The sequence below is a fragment of the Crocodylus siamensis genome, chromosome 4 (assembly GCF_052110815.1).
Source record: "Crocodylus siamensis isolate JL-2025a chromosome 4, ASM5211081v1, whole genome shotgun sequence".
NCBI classification, from domain to species: Eukaryota; Metazoa; Chordata; order Crocodylia; family Crocodylidae; genus Crocodylus; species Crocodylus siamensis.
The window spans coordinates 113,464,235-113,483,906 of record NC_143398.1 but is presented as its reverse complement, the minus strand read 5'-3'; the positions used below and the strand labels follow the sequence as shown (position 1 = coordinate 113,483,906).

The 19,672-nt window shown below is 45.4% G+C and overlaps 1 protein-coding gene across 15 annotated transcripts in view; it reads right to left on the bottom strand.

The window, feature by feature from the left end:
- ERC1 (ELKS/RAB6-interacting/CAST family member 1) overlaps nucleotides 1-19,672 on the bottom strand; it is a 478,195-nt gene that overhangs the window by 29,184 nt on the left and 429,339 nt on the right. For 9 of the 15 annotated variants that reach the window (XM_090043415.1, XM_090043421.1, XM_090043417.1 and 6 more), the window contains one exon: nucleotides 10,932-11,120. In XM_090043415.1, coding sequence (XP_089899541.1) covers nucleotides 10,932-11,120 — 189 coding nt within the window. Of the gene's footprint in view, nucleotides 1-10,931; nucleotides 11,121-19,672 lie in introns of those variants that run through there. The other 6 variants (XM_090043425.1, XM_090043426.1, XM_090043429.1 and 3 more) reach the window with 1 other exon arrangement.

The window sequence follows — 19,672 nt, the reverse complement described above, 5'->3', positions numbered from 1 at the left end:
GAATAGACTCCCCCCAGAAATGGTGCAAGCACCTGCTCTGGATACCTTTAAGAAACACTGGGATGCTTAACTTGCTGGGATGATCTGACCCTAGCTGACTTCCTGCCCCTTGGGCAGGGGGCTGGACCCAATGATTTTGCAAGGTCCCTCCCAGCCCTAATGTCTGTGAAATCTATAAACTTATGAAATCTATGAAAAAGTGGGGAGGGAAGAGGGTCCTTCCCTGTTGTAAACCCAACAGCTGAATGGTTAGGACACCTTCCCAGAAAACAGGAGACTTTGGTGCTATGTTCTTCTTTTCCAGAGCTAGTTTGAATCTGTTATCTTTCACTTGCCTGTGTTCTAACCACACAGCACAGGTCAGACATACCCAGTGTTCTGTCCAGCAGTGATTTTGAAACTGAGCTCCTGCCCCATGCATGTAATAGTCATAGGATAAAATATATGGAAAACAATGTTGTGGGGAAACTTCTGCCCCAGTGGCAGCAAGGGTCCAAGTTAGAACAGTGCAGTAGCTTTACTGCAACTGGCTACTGATAAAGCATAGGCTGATATGGCATTTCAGCTTCACCTGCTGATAAGGGTCAATGATGTTTAGAAATAAGGTTGGCTTTACAACACCACAGTGAAATTCTATTCTGCACAGTAGTCACTGTTTTCTGAGAAACATTTTCATTTCAGGATCTACATGGCTATTTATGTCAGAATGCACTAAGATGTTTTTCATACATTTTTCTCCCTGAACCTCTATAGTAGGTCAGTAGACATTTTCCCAACACCTATTTACATATTCAGTTCCTCAAATTGTTGCACTAGTTCTATTCATGTCAACCAGGAGAAATGACTGGAATGTGTGTAGGAGTGCTGGTTTCAAAGAAGCTCAAAGCATTCCTGTCCCAACTTTCCCCAGCAGGTATGACAAAACTATAGGAGCACTGACTATGATGAAGCACAGGGCAACTGGCAGATTTGCAACAAAAGCTGTTGCACTGAAAAGCTGAAAAAGTAGCAACATTAAAAATGGAATTGTTATTACTTACATAAAACAAAACAATCTGATAGGTAAGCAATGGATATATTTCCCTTGTTTTTAAACATTATTGGTTTTCAGTTTAACATGCCCACTGTAATCATGTTAGTGTTATTGAACATTCAAGAGGATTATTTTTTTCCCACTGGGGCTGGGGGAACGTTATCTCCAGAAGATCATATTAGAGGGGACAGGCCTGCATTTAATGCACTGGATTTGATGTAATTCACAAAACTCATTAAAATTCCAAGATGATGAATGATTATTCTATCCGGGGGTTCTATGAACCTGGAGAACTAACTCCCCTTCTCCCACTGGACTCATTTAAGCACAGAGGAAAAATTGCTGTTTAGAAAGATAAAAACTCTTCAATAAAGACTTCAATAAATGCAGTGCTTTATAAAATGAAAAATATTCCTTCTTTGTATTTGACCCCCAAATCCTAAAACAAAATCCACTTAAGTGGGGGAAGGATAGCAAGGGTTGCTGAGAAATTAACTGCACGTACAGGGGAAACACAGGCAGAACAGCAACTTCACGCTAAATACATAGGACAAGGAAAGTGGAAATAAGGGTATAGACAAACATGTTTTATCCACTTTAAAAGGCAAAAGGAATACTGTTATAATCTGTTATATTTGCATAAACTTGAAGTAATACAAATTACACCCTAATTTTGATCCTGAAAAAAGCAGGATCAAGGTTGGAGGGGCTGGCTACACTTACATATTGCTATAGAATCATACAGGTGTAACAGCTAGCATCATAACAGGTGGGCATCTACAAGAGATGCTTACTGAGGAGTTGCCCAATTAGCTCCTCAGTAAAGCATCACCATCTACACGTGTGAAGCTATTAGGCTGGAGTAAACTAATTAACTCCATTGCATGTTAGTACTGTCTGACACAAATACCATCCTACAGCAGAGTTATTTACTTTGGTGCAATACACATGTAGACAGTGACTGGGGCTGGTTAGGGCATGAGGGTGCTACAGTTTGAGGGTGGCTGCTGGGGCTGCCTGGGCCCTGACAGCCAGGGCTGTGCTGCCTTGGCTCAGTGTTCTGCAGTCCCACGTGTAAACACTGTGCCAGTGGGGAAGGAGGGAAGGGGGAGGGAGAATGGCTATAAATTCAGCGCGAACTATGCCAGAGTTTATTTCATCGCACTAATTTCATTGTAGACATGCCCAGCTTGTATTGGTATCCTTTGATATTGAAACAAGTGTCCATAGGTGATGCGCAGGGGCTGCATGGGGGTGCACATGCACCCCCTGAAAGTGCTGGTGCCTCCTGAGAGTGAACGCTCTTGGCTTAGGCGATGGGAAGGAGGGGACAGGTGGAGCACTGGTGCCCCACCCCCCCAAGTGCCACTGGCACTTCTAGGCTCAGTGTCCAGTCAGCAATTGGCCATGGGGGGGTCCCCTCCCCCACCCCCACTGCCAACACCACTGCAGCCACCTGCAGACGGTCCCCACTCGGCCCGCTGTCACTGTTGATGTTCAGCACGGACATCTGTGGGTGGTTCCCATTCACCGCTACCGTGCCCCCGCCACCGCCACTTACAGGCAGTCACTGTGCCCCCGTCAGCCTCAGGAGGCAGGCTTCACCTAAGCAATTTTTATAACCATTTATACCGTAAGACAATGAGGGGACAGGAGAGAAAATGAGACTTTCTCTTCTTCTCCATGGTAGCTTTTTAGAGATGCAACTTTTAGTACCCTGCATTCTTAAAAACACTTTGGATGGAATTCTTTCTCTGTACTCAAAATGGCAGCTTTCTAGATATGTTAATGGTGTTTTAAGTAGCTCAAAGATAAGCAATGCATTTAATGCAGTTTCTTTATATGCAGATGTAAGACGATGGGCTCCTTTGTTTTTGATTGGGGGGAGGGAAACCTCGACTTATATTTGAGTAAATATGGTACTCAGTTTATTTCAGAGACATTCAAACCTTATCCATTTGCACCAGATGGCAACTGTCTTTAATTTTTGGTTTGGAAGATGCTACAGGTCCAAGAATGTAATATTTCATTTTAATCTGAGGGACTACATGACTCAAGATAGTACACTGCATGTAGTTTGAGGACCATATCTTTTAATTAGAGGAAGACAGTGTGGATCATACTATAGAATTCTATTTCTACCCCTGTTTTTAACTTTCTGTCCACATAATCCAACTGCCAAAAAGGCTGATTCGTTTTGTAACAGCTGCTTTAGAAAAAGAAGAATGAGTCAGGTAGTTATGTTAAGACAGATGTAAAGAGTGATGGTACGTTGTGGAGTATTTCTAACAACTGTGTCAAGACAGGTATGAAGACAGACACCGGGTCCTTTTAAAAACACATCTATCTTCAGAGGTCTGTTTTTCTTTTGGAATTCTTAGACCTACTTCTGTAGGTGAGCTGCAGTCTCATTTTTTTCGACCACAATTTAGACTTCAGCTGAAAGTGCTTGGAAACAAGTTCAAGCATCACAAAAGAAAAGAAAAGCAAAAATGTTTAGGTAGAAGTCAGGCTGGTGCTCACTGTCCAGAAACCACCCTTTCAACAGTATATGGCTTCCACTGTACACGTATATAACAGACTCCGTGTGTATATGTATTTGAAGACGAACAACAGTCATAGAACTATCATTGTTATTCTCAGGTCAGTGAATAATAAAATGAGCCAAACTTCTCTCTCATCTAAAATCTTTTTGCTTATGGCAGACACACATTTGGCTCAGCACGTTTATGCATTCTATACAAAAGCATCATTAAAAATTAAACGAGTTAATGAAGTGAAGACGAAGAAATGGGAGCAGAGGGTTGTGGGGATGAGAAACAAGAATATGATGTAGTATAAGAGAGAAGGTTGCCAGTGAAGGGATTATGAAGGGTGTGATCTAGTCAGAGTTGGGAGAGGGGAAGATGACTTCAGAAGCTGAACTGTGGATGCACAGAAAAGGAGGAGATGAGAAGATAAGTTTTTTCATTACATGGTCTATTTTTTAATAGAAAATGTCATTACCCAATGAAAGATTTCCTAATGAGACAAGCTTTTATAGTCCCCACACCCAATGAAAGTCAAAGCTTTAGAACCTCAAGTCTAAATTTACTGTTAAAATTCTGGTTCCTTAAAACAAAATTACACGTAATTACGTTATCTTGATGTTCTTGTTCTTTTTAAGTTGTTTTGGTCCTCTTCACAGATGGTAAGGCTGCAAGGGACCTCAGAAGATCATCGGGTCCAGCCCCCCTGAACCAAGGAGGAAAGACAACTGGGTTCAAGCAACCCCAGCAAGGTGACCATCCAGTCTCCTCTTGAAGATCTCCAGGGTAGGCAATTGCACCACCTCTGGAGAGAGCTTACTCCACAGTCTGGACACTCTGGCTGTGAAGAAATTTTTCCTAATGTTGAGCCCAAAACAGTCTTCCATGAGTTCGTGACCATTGCTCCTTGTTTTCCTTAAGGGTGCCCTAGTGAATAGTTGTTCACTGGGCCCTTGATGTACTCCACTGATGCGGTGGTAAGCTGCTACCAAGTCCCCTCTCAGGTTTCTCTTCTTCAGGCTGAAGAGTCGCAGGTCCCCCAGCCTTGCCTGGTATGGCTTGCCATGCAAGTTTCTGATCACATGGGTGGCCCTTCTCTGGACTCTCTCGAGCTTTTCCACGTCCTTGTTGAAGTGCAGCACCCAGAACTGGATGCAGTATTCCATCAGCAGTCTCACCAATGCCAAGAAGAATGGAAGAATCACTTCCTTGATTTTCCTGGAGATGCATCGTTTGATGCATGCCAGAGTATTATTTGCTACGCCTGTGCAAATAGGTAACTATTCGATTTGGATTTGCCTAATTCAGAGGACAGTGATTTGATACGGAGATTCAGATCACTGTCCTGCATCGACTCAGCTGAATGAACTTCAGAAGATTTGACAAGATTTGGTGATTCGGATCGGCTTGGGAGAGGCAGGCATAGCCAGGTGGCTCCACCAGCTGTGCTTGCCTCTCCCTAGGCAGGGGGAGCCAAGGGAGAAGTCCCCATGGCTGCCCTGCCCAGCCCCCACCCCCACCCAGCCCCAGGTTCTGGGCACTTAAAAAAATAAAATAAAATAAAGCCCCATACTCACCAGCTATAGCAGGGGCTGTGGGAGCGCTGGGGCCACGTGGCACAGCCCCTGCCCCTTGATATCTTCCCCCCCGGTACATCCCTGCCCTGATGGCTGCCCTGCCCAGCCCCAGCATCCCAGAAATTAGAAAAAAAAAGCCTCACACTCACTGGCAGAGCCCCTGCCCCCTCCATGCAGTGCGGGATGGGGGGGGCAGTGGGGACTGTCCCCCCACCTGGCACCTGCGCCACAGCTGCCCCATGGCATGGGTGCAGTGCGGCTCAGCAAGGCACTGTGCACGGTCTGGGAGCTGGGGCTGCTGGGGCTGAGTGCTGCCAGGCTCTGGCTGACATGTGGAGCTGCCCCAGCTCCCAGACCGTGCACAGTGCACTGCTGAGCTGTGCCGCACCCATGCCATGGGGCAGCTGCCACATGGGTGCCAGGTGGGGGGCGATCCCTGCTGTCCCATGCTCCGCAGGGGGGCTCTGCCACATGCCACAATGCCCGCTTCCAGAGCCGTTGAGTGTGGGCTTTTATTTTTAAAGTGTCAGAGGCTGGGCCAAGTACGGGATGGTGCTGGGCAGGGCAACCATGGAGGCTTCTCCTGCAGCTCCTCTGGCTGTGCATGCCTCTGCCCTGGTGTGGGGGGCCATGGGGGCACTGCTTTGCTGTCACTTGCCCAGCTGGATGGTGGGGGGGGGGGGTGCAATGCAGGTGCACCTCGCTCTGGGTGGCAGCAGGGCATAGCCCCTGCTCCCAGCACTGCTGTGCCTGCATCAGTGCTAGTAGCAGGGGCTCTGCCCTGCCACCACTTGCCAGCTGATGTGGGGCGGGACAAGGCTGTGGGATGTGGGCATGGCAGCGCTGGGAGCAGGGTTTCTGCCCTGCTGCCATTTGCCCCCTTCTGCCTGAAGCAAGCCCCGCCTGCATCCCACCCCCCCTGCCCCAGCTGGGCGAGCAGCAGCAGGGCAGAGCCCCCTGCTCCCAGCACTGCCATGCCTGCATCCCTTGCCCCCCCCCGCCAAGTAACACACCCCTATGCCCCAGCTGGGCAGCTTGTCCCAGCCCCAATCCCTCCCTTCCCTCTCCTCTTCCCCCCCCCCCCAAACAAATTTACCAGCTGGAGGCAGCTGTCAGCTGCCTGTTTAGTCTATGGTCGAATCTCCGAATCAGCCAAATCTTTTCCAAAGTTTTTCCGAATAGATTCAGATGCTTTGAATCAATTCAGAGCTTTTACTTGGTCTTCTGATTGAATTTTTGGATTTGGAGATTTGGCCCCTAAATCGGGCTGAATCTCCTCCAAATCGAAGCAGCTACTGAAGCGTCACATAGCCCTGTTATTTGCCCTGCTGGCTACAGCATCGCACTGCTGCTCGTGTTCATTCTGTGGTCAATTATTACCCCCCTCTTGTCACTCTCCTGTTTTATGTTACTCTGTTTTCTTATTATAAACTGCCCTGAGCCTTTGTTAGGAAGGGCAGCATATAAACTGGTCTTTGAAAACTCCTGGCACTCTGGTGTAGTGCCCAAAGACTGGAAGAAGGCCAATGTGGTGCCGATCTTCAAGAAAGGGAGGAGAGTGGATCCGGCTAACTACAGGCCCATTAGCCTGACTTCTATCCTGGGGAAGATCTTAGAAAAGTTTATTAAGGAGGCCATCCTTGATGGACTGGCCCAGGCTAACATTCTAAGGGACAGCTAGCACGGGTTTGTTGCAGGTAGGTCTTGTTTGACCAATCTCATTTCCTTCTATGACCAGGTGACCTATCACCTGGGCAAGGGAGAAGAGATTGATGTCATATATCTTGACTTCAAAAAAGCTTTTGATCTGGTATCCCATGATCACCTCTTGGCCAAACTGGCCAGTTGTGGCCTTGGCTCCACCACGATACGCTGGCTGGGAAACTGGCTTCGTGGTCGGACCCAGAGGGTTGTAATTGATGGCAGTCACTCATTGTGGTGCCCTGTGACCAGTGGGGTCCCTCAAGGCTCTGTCCTTGGACCCATACTGTTCAACATCTTCATTAATGATGTGGACATTGGAGTCAGAGGTGGACTGGACAAGTTCGCTGATGACACCAAACTTTGGGGCAAAGCATCCACGCCAGAAGATAGGCGGGTGTCCAGGCTGACTTGGACAAGCTCAGCAAATGGGCAGACGAGAACCTGATGGTGTTTAACACCGAAAAATGCAAGGTTCTCCACGTTGGGAGGAAAAACCTGCAGCATCCTTATAGGCTCGGCAGTGCTATGTTGGATAGCACTACAGAAGAAAGAGACTTGGGGGTCATCATTGACCACAAGATGAACATGAGCCTGCAATGCGATGCTGGGGCTAGTAAAGCAACCAAAATGCTGGCTTGCATCCATAGATGCTTCTCGAGCAAATCCCAGGATGTCATTCTCCCCTTGTACTCGGCCTTAGTGAGGCCACAGCTGGAGTACCGCGTCCAGTTTTGGGCTCCACAATTCAAAAAGGATGTGGAGAAGCTTGAGAGAGTCCAGAGGAGAGCAACGTGCATGATCAGAGGTCAGGAAAACAGATCTTACGATGACAGGCTGAGAGCCATGGGACTCTTTAGCCTGGAAAAGCACAGGCTCAGGGGTGATCTGATGGCCACCTATAAGTTTATCAAGGGTGAACACCAGGATCTAGGGGAACGTTTGTTCATCAGAGCGCCCCAAGGGATGACGAGGTCGAACGGTCACAAACTCCTGCAAGACCGTTTCAGGCTGGACATAAGGAAGAATTTCTTTACTGTCCGAGCCCCCAAGGTCTGGAACAGTCTGACAACGGAGGTGGTTCAAGCACCTACACTGAACACCTTCAAGAGTAAATTGGATGCTTATCTTGCTGGGATCCTATGACCCCAGCTGACTTCCTGCCCTTTGGGCGGGGGGCTGGACTCGATCTCCCGAGGTCCTTTCCAGCCCTGATGTCTATGAAATCTATGAATGAATAAATAAATACTTTAAGGCACCGTTATCTGCTGGAGTGCTGTCAAGGTTTCTTTGTATAAATGAAAATGACTAATTTGGGTTTAATGCTGCATTATATTTTTTCCAACATGTACATGGGATACAACAGTACTAGAGCATGGACACTGTGTCACACTAGATGTAGAATATTAGCACTGTGATTTGTATAAAACTGTTTGCCCTTGGGCAAGCTCATTTTGCTGGATTCCAGGAACGTGTCTTTCTCAGGGATGTGTCTGATACCTTATTGAAGAACTACTGCTGAGAGAGCATCTGCAGGGATGCTGTCCCCTTTCCCCCAGCACAGGGATGATCAAAATCACAGAAATGTTTTTTTCATGGTCTTACCTCAGGACATGGCTTTTTAAATAAAAGAATAACTTGTAAAAAGCAATCCAAAAGCTGTTATTCTGACCAGCACAAGGTACAGAGACTCAGAAGCCTTTTCCCTTGTATCTTCCTCTTCCATGGTTTGGGCATAACCAGTGAAAGAAGGCTAAAATTGCACAGATTGCCATGGAGTAAGAACATGTACACAAGCAGCTACCGTGGAACAACTGACAAGCTACAAATCCCCAGCCTAATTTACCTCCTGAAAATATGCTCATTGTGCATATATCCCCTTCCTCTCAGATCAGGAAGGGGAGAGGCAGTAGAGCAGCAGATAGGTGGGGAACCAACCAGCAGGCATTGGGGAAGTCCCTGTTCCCCTGTGCACTACCAGGAATGACCAGGAATAACGGTCACAAGCTGGCAGAGGGTAGATTCAGGCTAGATATCAAGAGGCGCTACTTCACGGCCAGGGCAGCTAGGATCTGGAACCAACTTCCAAGAGAAGTAGTGCTGGCTCCCACCCTGGGGGTCTTTAAGAGGAGGCTAGATATACACCTTGCTGGGGTCATTTGACCCCAGTACTCTTTCCTGCCGTGGCAGGGAGTCGGACTCCATGATCTGCTCAGGTCCCTTCTGACCCTAGAAACTATGAAACCTTCCTTCTGCAGCACCTCTTTCAACTGAGTTCTCTCAGTCTCTTTATGGCAACACCTTTCTAGCTAGGTCTATTAATCAAATAGGACTGGCTGGCCTGAGTTTTCTCACCCTTAAAGTGGCAGAACACATTGTTACACCAAACAGACTTTAATATGGAGCCACTGGCTTGGACTTTTTCAAATACTGACCCATATGCATAGAAAAATGGTTTCTCTGCAGAAGAAGGGGCTGAGTACAACAGGAATGAAAGTCTGGAGCAGGGATAGATAACCTGTAGCATGAGCGCCATGGGCAGCCTCTGTGTGTGGCATGCAGCAGATCAGGAAGGGGAGAGGCAGTAGAGCAGCAGATAGGTGGGGTTCAGAAGGCAGACTAGGAGATCAGGCAGATGGCACAGGTCAGGAAAAAGAAAGAACAGGATATCTGGGCAGGGATCACAGATCACTGGTTAAAGAAAATCAAAAGACAAGTTCACAAATACTGAACTGCCCCTTAAAAGTTGCTTTAGGATGGGAGAGAAATGAAAATATGGATGTACATGGACCATTATGGTGTCTTAATAACACAAATAGAAAAAAATAAGGCATTAGGCAAATGTGGTTAAAAATGGGTATCTACAGTTAGGCACCTAAACAGAAACCCTGATTTTTGAAACCACTGGCCACCCAGCCTCACCTAAAAAGTGTCCTTTTTAAAAAAAAACAGATTTTTAAATATGGACTAGAGAGCCTAACCCTTGCCAGTCATTTTTAATGATTTTTGGTTTCATATTTGCAGGACAACCAATTAGTAAGAGTCCAGCATACTGTATAGAGACCCAAACATAATGCAGTGACTTCACCAGACGAGCCACTAGTAACATCTCCTCCCCTCAACTCTATATTCCAAGATTCCTGGAGAAACTCTGTTGAATGTCTTAATTCTACACTACCAGAGAGCACATGTCATATATGCAACACAGTAATTAATAAAATAGGCCACAGCCTTATCTGAGGTATCTAGATCCATTGGTACTACAAAAAATGGTATAAACAGCAGGCATGTCTACATCTGCACCTGACTGCATTTGGTACTGCACATTTGGTACTAAATGTTTTGCTAAAGCAAGTACTAAATGACTGCGCAGTACCCACCAGTACCGCGCAGTCCAGGATGAGCATTGTTATTATTAGATGCTAGCTTGTCGTAGTGATGAGCTATGGTGATGTAGCTTATCACTGCCATGATCTAGCTTTGGCACCATGGTTTGTGCCCACTGATGCTACATCGCCATAGCTTGTTGTTATGGTGAGAGAGAGCCTCCTGTAGATGCATCCAGTGTTAACAAAATTTGTCTCGACAGGAATATATAAGCATGTACTGTACTCTTAAATGAGTATGCTGATTCATAAGAACAAATTTGTTGTACCCTGTAGAGGTTAAGTAAACTTAATATGTCACTGAGAAATACTTAAGATTAATCTAATTATGTTAAATTATAAAAAGCTTGTACATCAATAGGTAAAATGTGATGATTGGTATTTTCCTGGAATATTCCAGCCTACAGAATGAAAATTTAATTAATATGCATGTGAAAAGATTCAGAATGGTCCCTATTCAATGCTTACATTCCCCAAAACTGTGCAAATACAATATGCCCTCACCTTGAACAAATAGTGTAAAATAAATACAATGCCTAGCCAAGGTCAAAAGGTAATTCTGGCACCATCACCTGAGGAATGAATCTTAGCTAGTTTTACTAATGCTTTTAGAGAATCATTTCACAGAATCCTGTGCTATATGTCAGCAAGATGCTTGTCAATATTTCAAAGCTTCTACCAATGAAGGACCTAAGGACAGACTCACCTGTTCTTGAGTCATCGTCTGCAGTTCTTTCTCCCAAGCTGCCCGGTCATCATCCAGGTTGTAGGAAGCAGGTGGGGTGAGTCCACGCAGAATCATGGGGTCACGGTCATGGCAGAGGGCTGTCAGGTGTCCAATGTATAACTTCAATTTACTGCGATTCTGGTCAAGTTCTAAGAGGGGTTGAATTATCTAAAATAAGAACAAGAAAAGTCAGGGACACCCTGAGACCCAAACAACTAGGAAGTCAAAAATCAACCCCCAAGTCAGGAGTGTTCAAATGGCAACCTGCGGGTTGCATGTGATGCATGAGGCATTAATCTGCATTATGTGTTTGGACCCCCTCAGACTGACAACCACCTAGAACCTATGTTTCACTTCCAGGTTGGGTACTCTAGGCTACTGTGTGAAAAGTTGGATCTTCCTCCTCTTCATCCCAGGGGTTTCAGGCTCTGAATCCCTGTTTCACACAGGTGCCTATCTGCAGTCCTGAATTCAACAAGTAAGTGTGGGAGACAGGTGGGATTCCAGATAGACAGATAGCTCTTCCACACTTCCAGTTGGCTGCCTTTTGTGTCCTTCTGCTTAGCATACATAACATGCTGAGAGCTGTGAATCCCAAATCCTAGGTGGCCCAGTCCAAGTCTCCCCATTTAAAGAATAGGGAATTTAAATGACTAAATTGTGAGTTCCATAGACAAATCTAGGCACCTAAACTTTAGGTGCATGACTGCTCAACACTGTCGCACCTAAGTCACCTTTTAGATTTAGTTCCTGGTAGATAATCAACAAACTTCCTGTTTGCCTTGTTTTCTCTTTCAGATATTTGATTCTATTGGATGGGATGTGTGGATTTCAAGCTGAAAGTCAGTATCACTATCATTCTTAACTACGGTCCTCTATGATAAAGGAATAGTAGAAGGATAAAGGTAGAACTATCTTACTGGTGTTTATAGAGGCTTTTATTTATGCAAGGAAGCTGAACTGGATTCTTCTAGCACTAAATTCCCTGCAAAACAGAAGTAATTTTGGCACATCCCTTCTTATGTTAGGAAGGGGTGTCCCTCCCCTTTTTTGGAGATCAGCGATACGAGCCGTGTGAAAGCTCTTAACTAGCAGAGCTTCCAGAACTGTTCACAGAGCAATCATTTCTCTCACTTGGGACCCATTAAACCCTGCCAGTCAAGTAGGAAATGCCCTTTTATCTGTGTTCCTTCCATATCTAATTTGAGCTGGCCACTTAGCAAAAGGCACTGTGCTTCCCACACAGCAGAGCTGCCACTACCTTATCTCAAGAGGGTGCAAGAGCTCTTGCCAAGTGGAAAGGAGAGCAGAACTGGCTTTATAAGCTCAGTCACGTGTCTGTACACAGCTGTAGAGCTTTCCAGGGAAATACTAGACAAACTGGCTTCCCTCAAGGCATAGGCATATTTTTCATCAGAACACGGAATAGAGTCTGCTTAAAATACCGTCACGCTCAAAACATGGTTAATGCACAGTTAAGGTTGAAGATGTATTTCATCTAGCAAAAAGCAAGTCACTACAATGCTGAAGTGAAAACATTAAATGCTTGACAAGTCTGACATAAAGGCAAACCATGTTGAAATTACCATCTGATAAAGAAATGTGGGAAAGTATTTCAAAACAAATTTGACTGAAAAAAAACTTATCCAAAGTTCCTGAGACTTTCCAGAAACGTTTATCTTGGGAAAGACTGAGCACAACAAATTTAGTTCCAAGCATAGTTTTGCAGAAATTAGAGAGGTGAAAAACATAGCTTAAAATTAAATAGCCACTGTTGCTTTAATTATGGAATTGCTGTTGCTACATAATGGTCAACTTATTTAATGGCTGTATTTTGGTAAAAGCTTGACTTAAACTTGAAAGATGTGGAGCATGGATAAAAAATGATATTTGTACTGACTGGCTGAACAGACCTAACCAAACGTCTGGCTATTTCTTTTATTAAGAGAGAGATTCATGCATCTCAAGTATGGAGACTATGGTGTTCAGATGTTGGTCTGAGTGATGTCAAACACGAATATGTAAAAACATGTAGGAGTCTGTGCGACAGTGAGCACCAGAGAATGGGTGGTATGAGTGTAAGGGAATGTATTTTGTGGCAAATATGATGATGATAGTCTATAAATGTCTGAAGGATGAAGAATAGTTTTATGTGATGTGTACCAGCACTCACTCATCAGAACCTGGCATGTTGTTCAATTGCAGAAATACCGTTTCCTGGAAGAGTGTGTATGTTTTTTGTCTATGTGTGTTTGGGTGGGAGGTGCAACACGGAAAACCAAAAACAACTAATAGAATTGTGTTGCTACTGCCAAGTCGACATACTCTGCTGAATCCATACTTGTTACTGGCAGAAGTGTTATAAATATTCCTCCAGTAGCTCAGCAGTCTTTCTGGGGCATGCTATAGATAACACTGAAATACTGATGGAGCTAACAGTGCAGATAACGGGCTTTCAGTTTCATGATTAAATAATTCATTGAAGTTATCTCAACTCTGCCATCAAGTCACAAACTTGGGGAAAGTTAAATTAGGAAAGAATAGACAAAAATCAAAGTTAGAAAGGGAAATTGGGATATTTTCTGGAGATCAAAAAAAATTAAATGAGGTCAAAAACATCACTGTCTATCTGTCCTGAGAAGCAGAAACAGGAAACTAAATGGAGAAGAAAATACGAGTTTTCCAAAGAGTAAGGCTGTGTGACTATTCATAATGCATCCTAATGTAGCTTCCTATTCTGGATTCTGGACTAATTCCTGCTTGATGGTTCCTCTTGGTAGTTTATTTGGGTTTGATCAGCACATTATCCACAAAAAGAGTTCCAAAATAATTAAAAGACCGACATGGTGCATGGCTCAAATGCAATCAAGCTGAGGTTGGCCACCTGAAAACAGCCTGTCCTACTCTGTCAGCCATTTCTAGCACAGGTATGAAAACATGAAATAATTTGCAGCCCCAGTTTTTCAAACCTTGCTTCAAACAGATGCAATGGTGCTGCAGCTAAAAATGTACTCCCCAACCCTATCACTGTGCACCAGGCAGACAGGACTGAGGCCACTGAATGTCTAACAGTCCAAGCTACTTGACAGGAAAAGCTGCTTGTTAAAAAGCAATTAAGATGCAAAAGGACCTAAAATGGGTGCCGGTGAGACATATAGATGGGTGGAGAGCTTGGCTGATTCCTGGATTTTCAGAGAAGATAAATGCATATATGATTTCACAGATTCATAGATGTTAGGGTCGGAAGGGACCCCTATAGTTCGAGTCCGACCCCCTGCATAGGCAAGAAAGCGTGCTGGGTTCAGATGACCCCAGCCACATGCCCATTCAATCTCCTTTTGAAGACTCCAAGGATAGCGGAGAGTACCACCTCCCTTGGGAGCCCATTCCAGATTTTGGCCACCCTAACTGTGAAGAAGTTCCTCCTAATGTCCAGTCTAAATCTGCTCTCTGCCACCTTATGGGGGTTATTTCTTGTGACCCCCAGGGGCGCCTTGAGTAGGGCCTCACCAATTCCCTTCTGCGCCCCCATGATGAATTTATAGGCAGCCACAAGGTTGCCTCTCAACCTTCTCTTGCAGAAGCTGAAGAGGTCCAGGTGCCCTAGTCTCTCCTTGTAGGGCTTGGCCTGCAAGCCCTTAACCATACGAGTGGCCCTTCTCTGGACCCTCTCCAGGTTATCCACATCCCTCTTGAAGTGTGGTGCCCAAAACTGCATGCAGTATTCCAACTGCGGTCTGACCAGCGCCCAATAGAGGGGAAGTATCACCTCCTTGGTTCTGTTTGTGATGCATGATAAAGTGCAGTTAGCTTTTCTGACAACTTTGTCACACTGATGACTCAAGTTCATTTTGGAGTCCACTAGGACTCCAAGATCCCTTTCCACTTCTGTGCTACCAAGCAGGTCATTTCCTAGGCAGTAGGCGTGCTGGACATTTTTCCTGCCTAGGTGCAGCACTTTGCATTTCCCCACTCTACCCACTCTATGCCTTCTATTGTTTTCTGCCCATTTGTCCAACCTGTCCAGGTCTACCTGTAGTTATTCCCTGCCTTCTGGTGTGTCCACTTCTCCTCACAGTTTTGTATCATCCGCAAACTTGGACAGAGTACACTTCACTCCCTTGTCCAAGTCACTGATGAAGACAATGAAGAGTATCGGTCCAAGGACTGAGCCCTGTGGGACCCCACTACCCACTCCCTTCCAGGTCGATACCGACCCATCCACTACCACTGTCTGGGTACAACCCTCTAGCCAATTTGCCACCCACTGGACTGTGTAATCATCCAAGTCACAGCCTCTTAACTTGTATGGGGTGGGATACCGTGTTGAAGGCCTTCTTGAAGTCTAAGTAAACAATGTCTACCTCTACTCCTGTGTCCAGAGGGGTGTTTTGTAACCTGGTCATAAAAAGAGACCAGATTAGTGAGGCATAATTTACATGCTGGTTTCCCCTCAGTATAATTTTGCCTGCTGGTCTCTCACATATATGAGCCTTAATAATCTTTTCAAAGAATTTGCCAAGGATGGAGGTGAGACTGACTGGCCTATAGTTGCCTGGATCTTCCTTCCTCCCCTTCTTGAAAATAGGGAGTATGTTGGCCCTTTTCCAGTCCTCCAGGACCTGGCCTGTGCATCATGAGTGCTCAAATATTCTTGCCAGTGGCTGTGCATGACATCAGCCAGTGCCTTCAGTACCCTTGGATGGAGCTCATCCAGGCCTGCTGACTTAAACACATCCAGTCCTTCCAAGTGACTCTGCAACATCTCAGGGTCAACGCTTGGTAGTCTGGCACCCAGGTGCTGCCTCTCTATAATCCCATTGTGAAACTTGCCTTGCTCCTCGTTTAGGAAGACTGAGGCAAAGAACTCATTGAGGAGTTCAGCCTGTCTATCACCAATTGCTTTTGCCCATTCAGTAGTTGTCCTATTCCACCGTGGGCCTTCCTTTTACTCCCTATGTACCTGAAAAATAATTTTTTGTTATCCTTAACTTGGGATGCCATCCTTAGCTCCATGGTAGCTTTGGCCTTTCTAACTGCCTCCCTACAACTGCAAGCTGAGGAGGTTTACTCCTCTTTAGTAATCTCTCCCTGTCTCCACTGCCTTTATGCTCCCCTTTTTGTCCTTAGGCTGCTCTGGGTTTCTCTGGTCAGCCCAGGAAGCCTCTGGGCTCCTTTCCCCCTTTTCCCCTACATCAGGATCATCTCCCTCTGTGCCCGAAGGATCGTTTCCCTAAGGCACAGCCACCCTTCTTGGGCTCCCATCTCGCCAAATCTCTTACTCTGCAGTGTGTCATTGACTAAACACCTGAGTTCGCTGAAGTCAGCCTTCCTAAAGTCCAGCACTTTCACCCTACTAGTTACTTTACCTACTCTATGCCTTATGATGAATTCTATTATTTGGTGGTCACTGTCCCCCAGGTGACCACTGATCTGTAGGTCCCCTACCATGTCATCCCCTGTTGCCAGTACCAGGGGATGATTTGATATTCTATTATTAGAAAAAGGGATCTTGACTATAGTAAAATGCAATTCTCTTGTTGCAAGGGTTGGAAACATGTTAGGAAACCAAATGCTCTGGTCTGGAAACATTTGTAGGGAGTGGGTGTGTGCTGAATTAAATCTGCTCCCTTTTCAGAGGACCTCAGTTTGTTTGGCAACCATTTAAGGAGGCAAATCCAGCAATGGTGTAAGTATAAAATTCAGTGGGGCTATCTGAAGCATAAATTTGGCTTGGGAAGTGCAAAGCTTTCCCCAGAACAGAACAATTTATTACTGATGCCTTCCCTTATTTTAAATAAAAACAGGAGAAATCACTCAAAAAGACATTACCTGTCCTCAGTTCAGTTCTTTGCTATTGCATTAAGGTATGTGGGTATTTTCCTCAATAAGGCTGCATTACAAAAATTCAGAAGAAGTTTCAATTTTGTTTAGATTTGATATTTAAGAAAAAATGGGTTTAAAAATATACTCTCCTCCTCTCAAAAAAAAACAAAACATGCATATTTGTTGAAGGATACCTTGGCTATTATGACAGAACTGTCTTTTCTGGTTTCATTTCTGCCAGAGTCAATCAGGAAATCATATTTATAAAGCAGATTCTTTCTGAATTTTTATATACCATGAACAAATCCCAGTGATTAATGATTTCCACTACCTATCCCCTTCACTTTGGGAAAAATCCAGACTTAAGGGGAGGTTGGAAGAAACAGGGAAAAGACAAAAGGAGGAGAGCTGTTTTTCCTCCAACAACTCTTCCTGTTTAGAAACAGAGAAATCTTCCAGAAGGATGAATCAAAAAGATTTGCAGTGCTCTGTTCTGCTAAGGATTATGAGTGTTTAATGTCTTTCCACAGACATTTGTCCAAATAAAACCACAACCCTGTTTAGCACCACTGGAAGTACCTGCTTATATGGGCTCTGGATCTGAAAAGCAGGGAATATTGAGAAATAATTGGCAGAGTTCTGAGAGGAAGCAAGGTCAGAAAGCAGAGATTGCTGACGGTCAGAACTGAGACATGCTGCCAGAATTGGGGGTGGGGGCTACAAGTGAAACAGCAAGGAGTATTATAATTCACAAATGAAGTACTTTGGCAGAGCTGAAAGAGTTGTCTGCACGCAGCCAGCTCAGCCTGAATATTGACTGTATTGACAACTTTTTGTTTTCCTGAGCAATAACATTTACAGTGAATCTCACACCCCAAATGCGATTAATATCACTGTACATAATACACATGGACCTTCATCTTCCCCTGTAATGTACTGACTGGAAATGGTCAGTTTTCTGCCTTACTGAGGCAAAGCAGAGAATGTTGTGACTAAGGGCAAGGTGAGATTAGAGTATAGCAACTTCTAATGCTGCTTTTGTCTAGGGTTTTTTCTTTTCCCCCAAATTCCTGGATCTGGCAAATGGTTTAGAACTAAGTAGGTTTCAGGGAGAAAAGGGAAGGAGGAAACCACATGATTGCAGCAGAGGTGGGTCTAGGATTTTGAAAAGTGGGGTGCAGGTGGTATGGTGCATTATCTCATAACAAAACACATATTTTTCTCCAATTAAAAAGAAGCAAGAAGCTTTACTAACATGTTAGGGGCCTAGGGCTGTATTATTCAGTTTATGTTCTAAACAAATATAACTGAGTTGGGGGAGGAGGGCTACTTGACAGCTCCAGGGTGCAGAAAGCACCTGGTGCTGTGGGGTACGGTTGTTATCCTCCACTCAGGCCACAAACGCAACTACTCCTCTCACAAATCTTCCAAACACTCCATTATGGCCCCAAAATGTTCCTCAATGTCCTTTAGGTACTGCTCCTGCCACCTCCAATGCCCCCTGGCTCCACTTTGTCCTCTGTTACCCCACCTAGCCCCTTGCTCAGCCGCACCCCATCATGCCCCAAATCCTTCAGATCCCATTATCCCCCCAACATCCCACTGAGTCCCACCCTACTCCCTCACTGCCCCATTAATTCACTGTACCGTGCATAGACTCATTCCCTCACTCCTCAGCCCCACTCAGCTTTCAGCATCCCCCTGAAAGTCCAACAGACTTCCTCTGCCCCTCTGAGAACTCGCACCTTACTGCAGCCCCTTACCTCCTGTACCCCTTCACCCACAATCCCTCTTGCTCCCAACCCTCTCCCTCCACCAATTTCACCTGCACAGAACCCACCACTCCCTTATTCCCCAACCCCATCTACCTCTCACATCTCCTTCCCATAAAGACCCAGCTTCTCTTCACCCCACACCAGTTTACCCCACAGACCTCATCCCCACAAAAGCCCTTTCATGCCTATGATCCCCCAACCATTCCCTCATGGCCCCTGGGAGCCCCTTCTCCTTAAAACCTCTCCCAAACATTTTTCCCCACCCTCACAGCAGGGAAGGTTGGGGCATGGGTGTAACTGCCCCCCCCACACACACTCCTGCCCTGCTCAAAGTATGCCCCGAGCCCTCCACTCTCAACATAGTATTGCCCTCCACTCTCAACATACAGGAACAAGCAGTTGTGGTAAGAGGAGAACTTGCTTCAGTCACTGGCAGTGCCCCTACCTGGGGAGACCACCTGCTCTAATCCAACCATGCTTGCACTACTGTTTCAGATTCCCAATCTTCATCATCGGCTGCAGTGAATAGCCCAGAAAAGGGTCACTGCAGTAACCTACCTCTTTGTCTCACCTTTACAACTCCCTCCTGCCTCAGACTGCTGGACCACTGCACAGCTCAGTATGCCATCAGCCCTGCCCCTCACTTCTCTGTCTGATTTCTTGTGAATTCAAATCCTCTAGGACCAAAGCCACCCAAGTACAGGTTCCTAGGCAGCAGCACACCTTTACTGGACTTGCTGGCAAGTGAGCAGAGAAATATTACTAGGAATAGATAACAGACAGGATAACTGTAGAAGAAAGGCCAGGTTGATTAGAGGAAATTGAAGGGCTGTTAACACCTATGAAGTGAAGAGATTAGCAGAAATCAGGTAGATAGTAATAAGCCATGAAGTTAGTCAATTCCCTCAGCTGCACCTGAACAGAAATGTGGCGGTCTCTTCTGAACAGTTTGTTTTAAAATGTTAATGGCTGGCACCCCCCAGGCTTCCCCTTGATTTTCCTTTAGATTGCAGGGATACTAAAGTTGTTTAATGTGTCAGTGTGGTTTGAGGAAGTTCATTTTGTTAGTTCCTAAGTCTTGACAGTTTCCAAATCAAGTAGTCTACTTTTCAACAACTA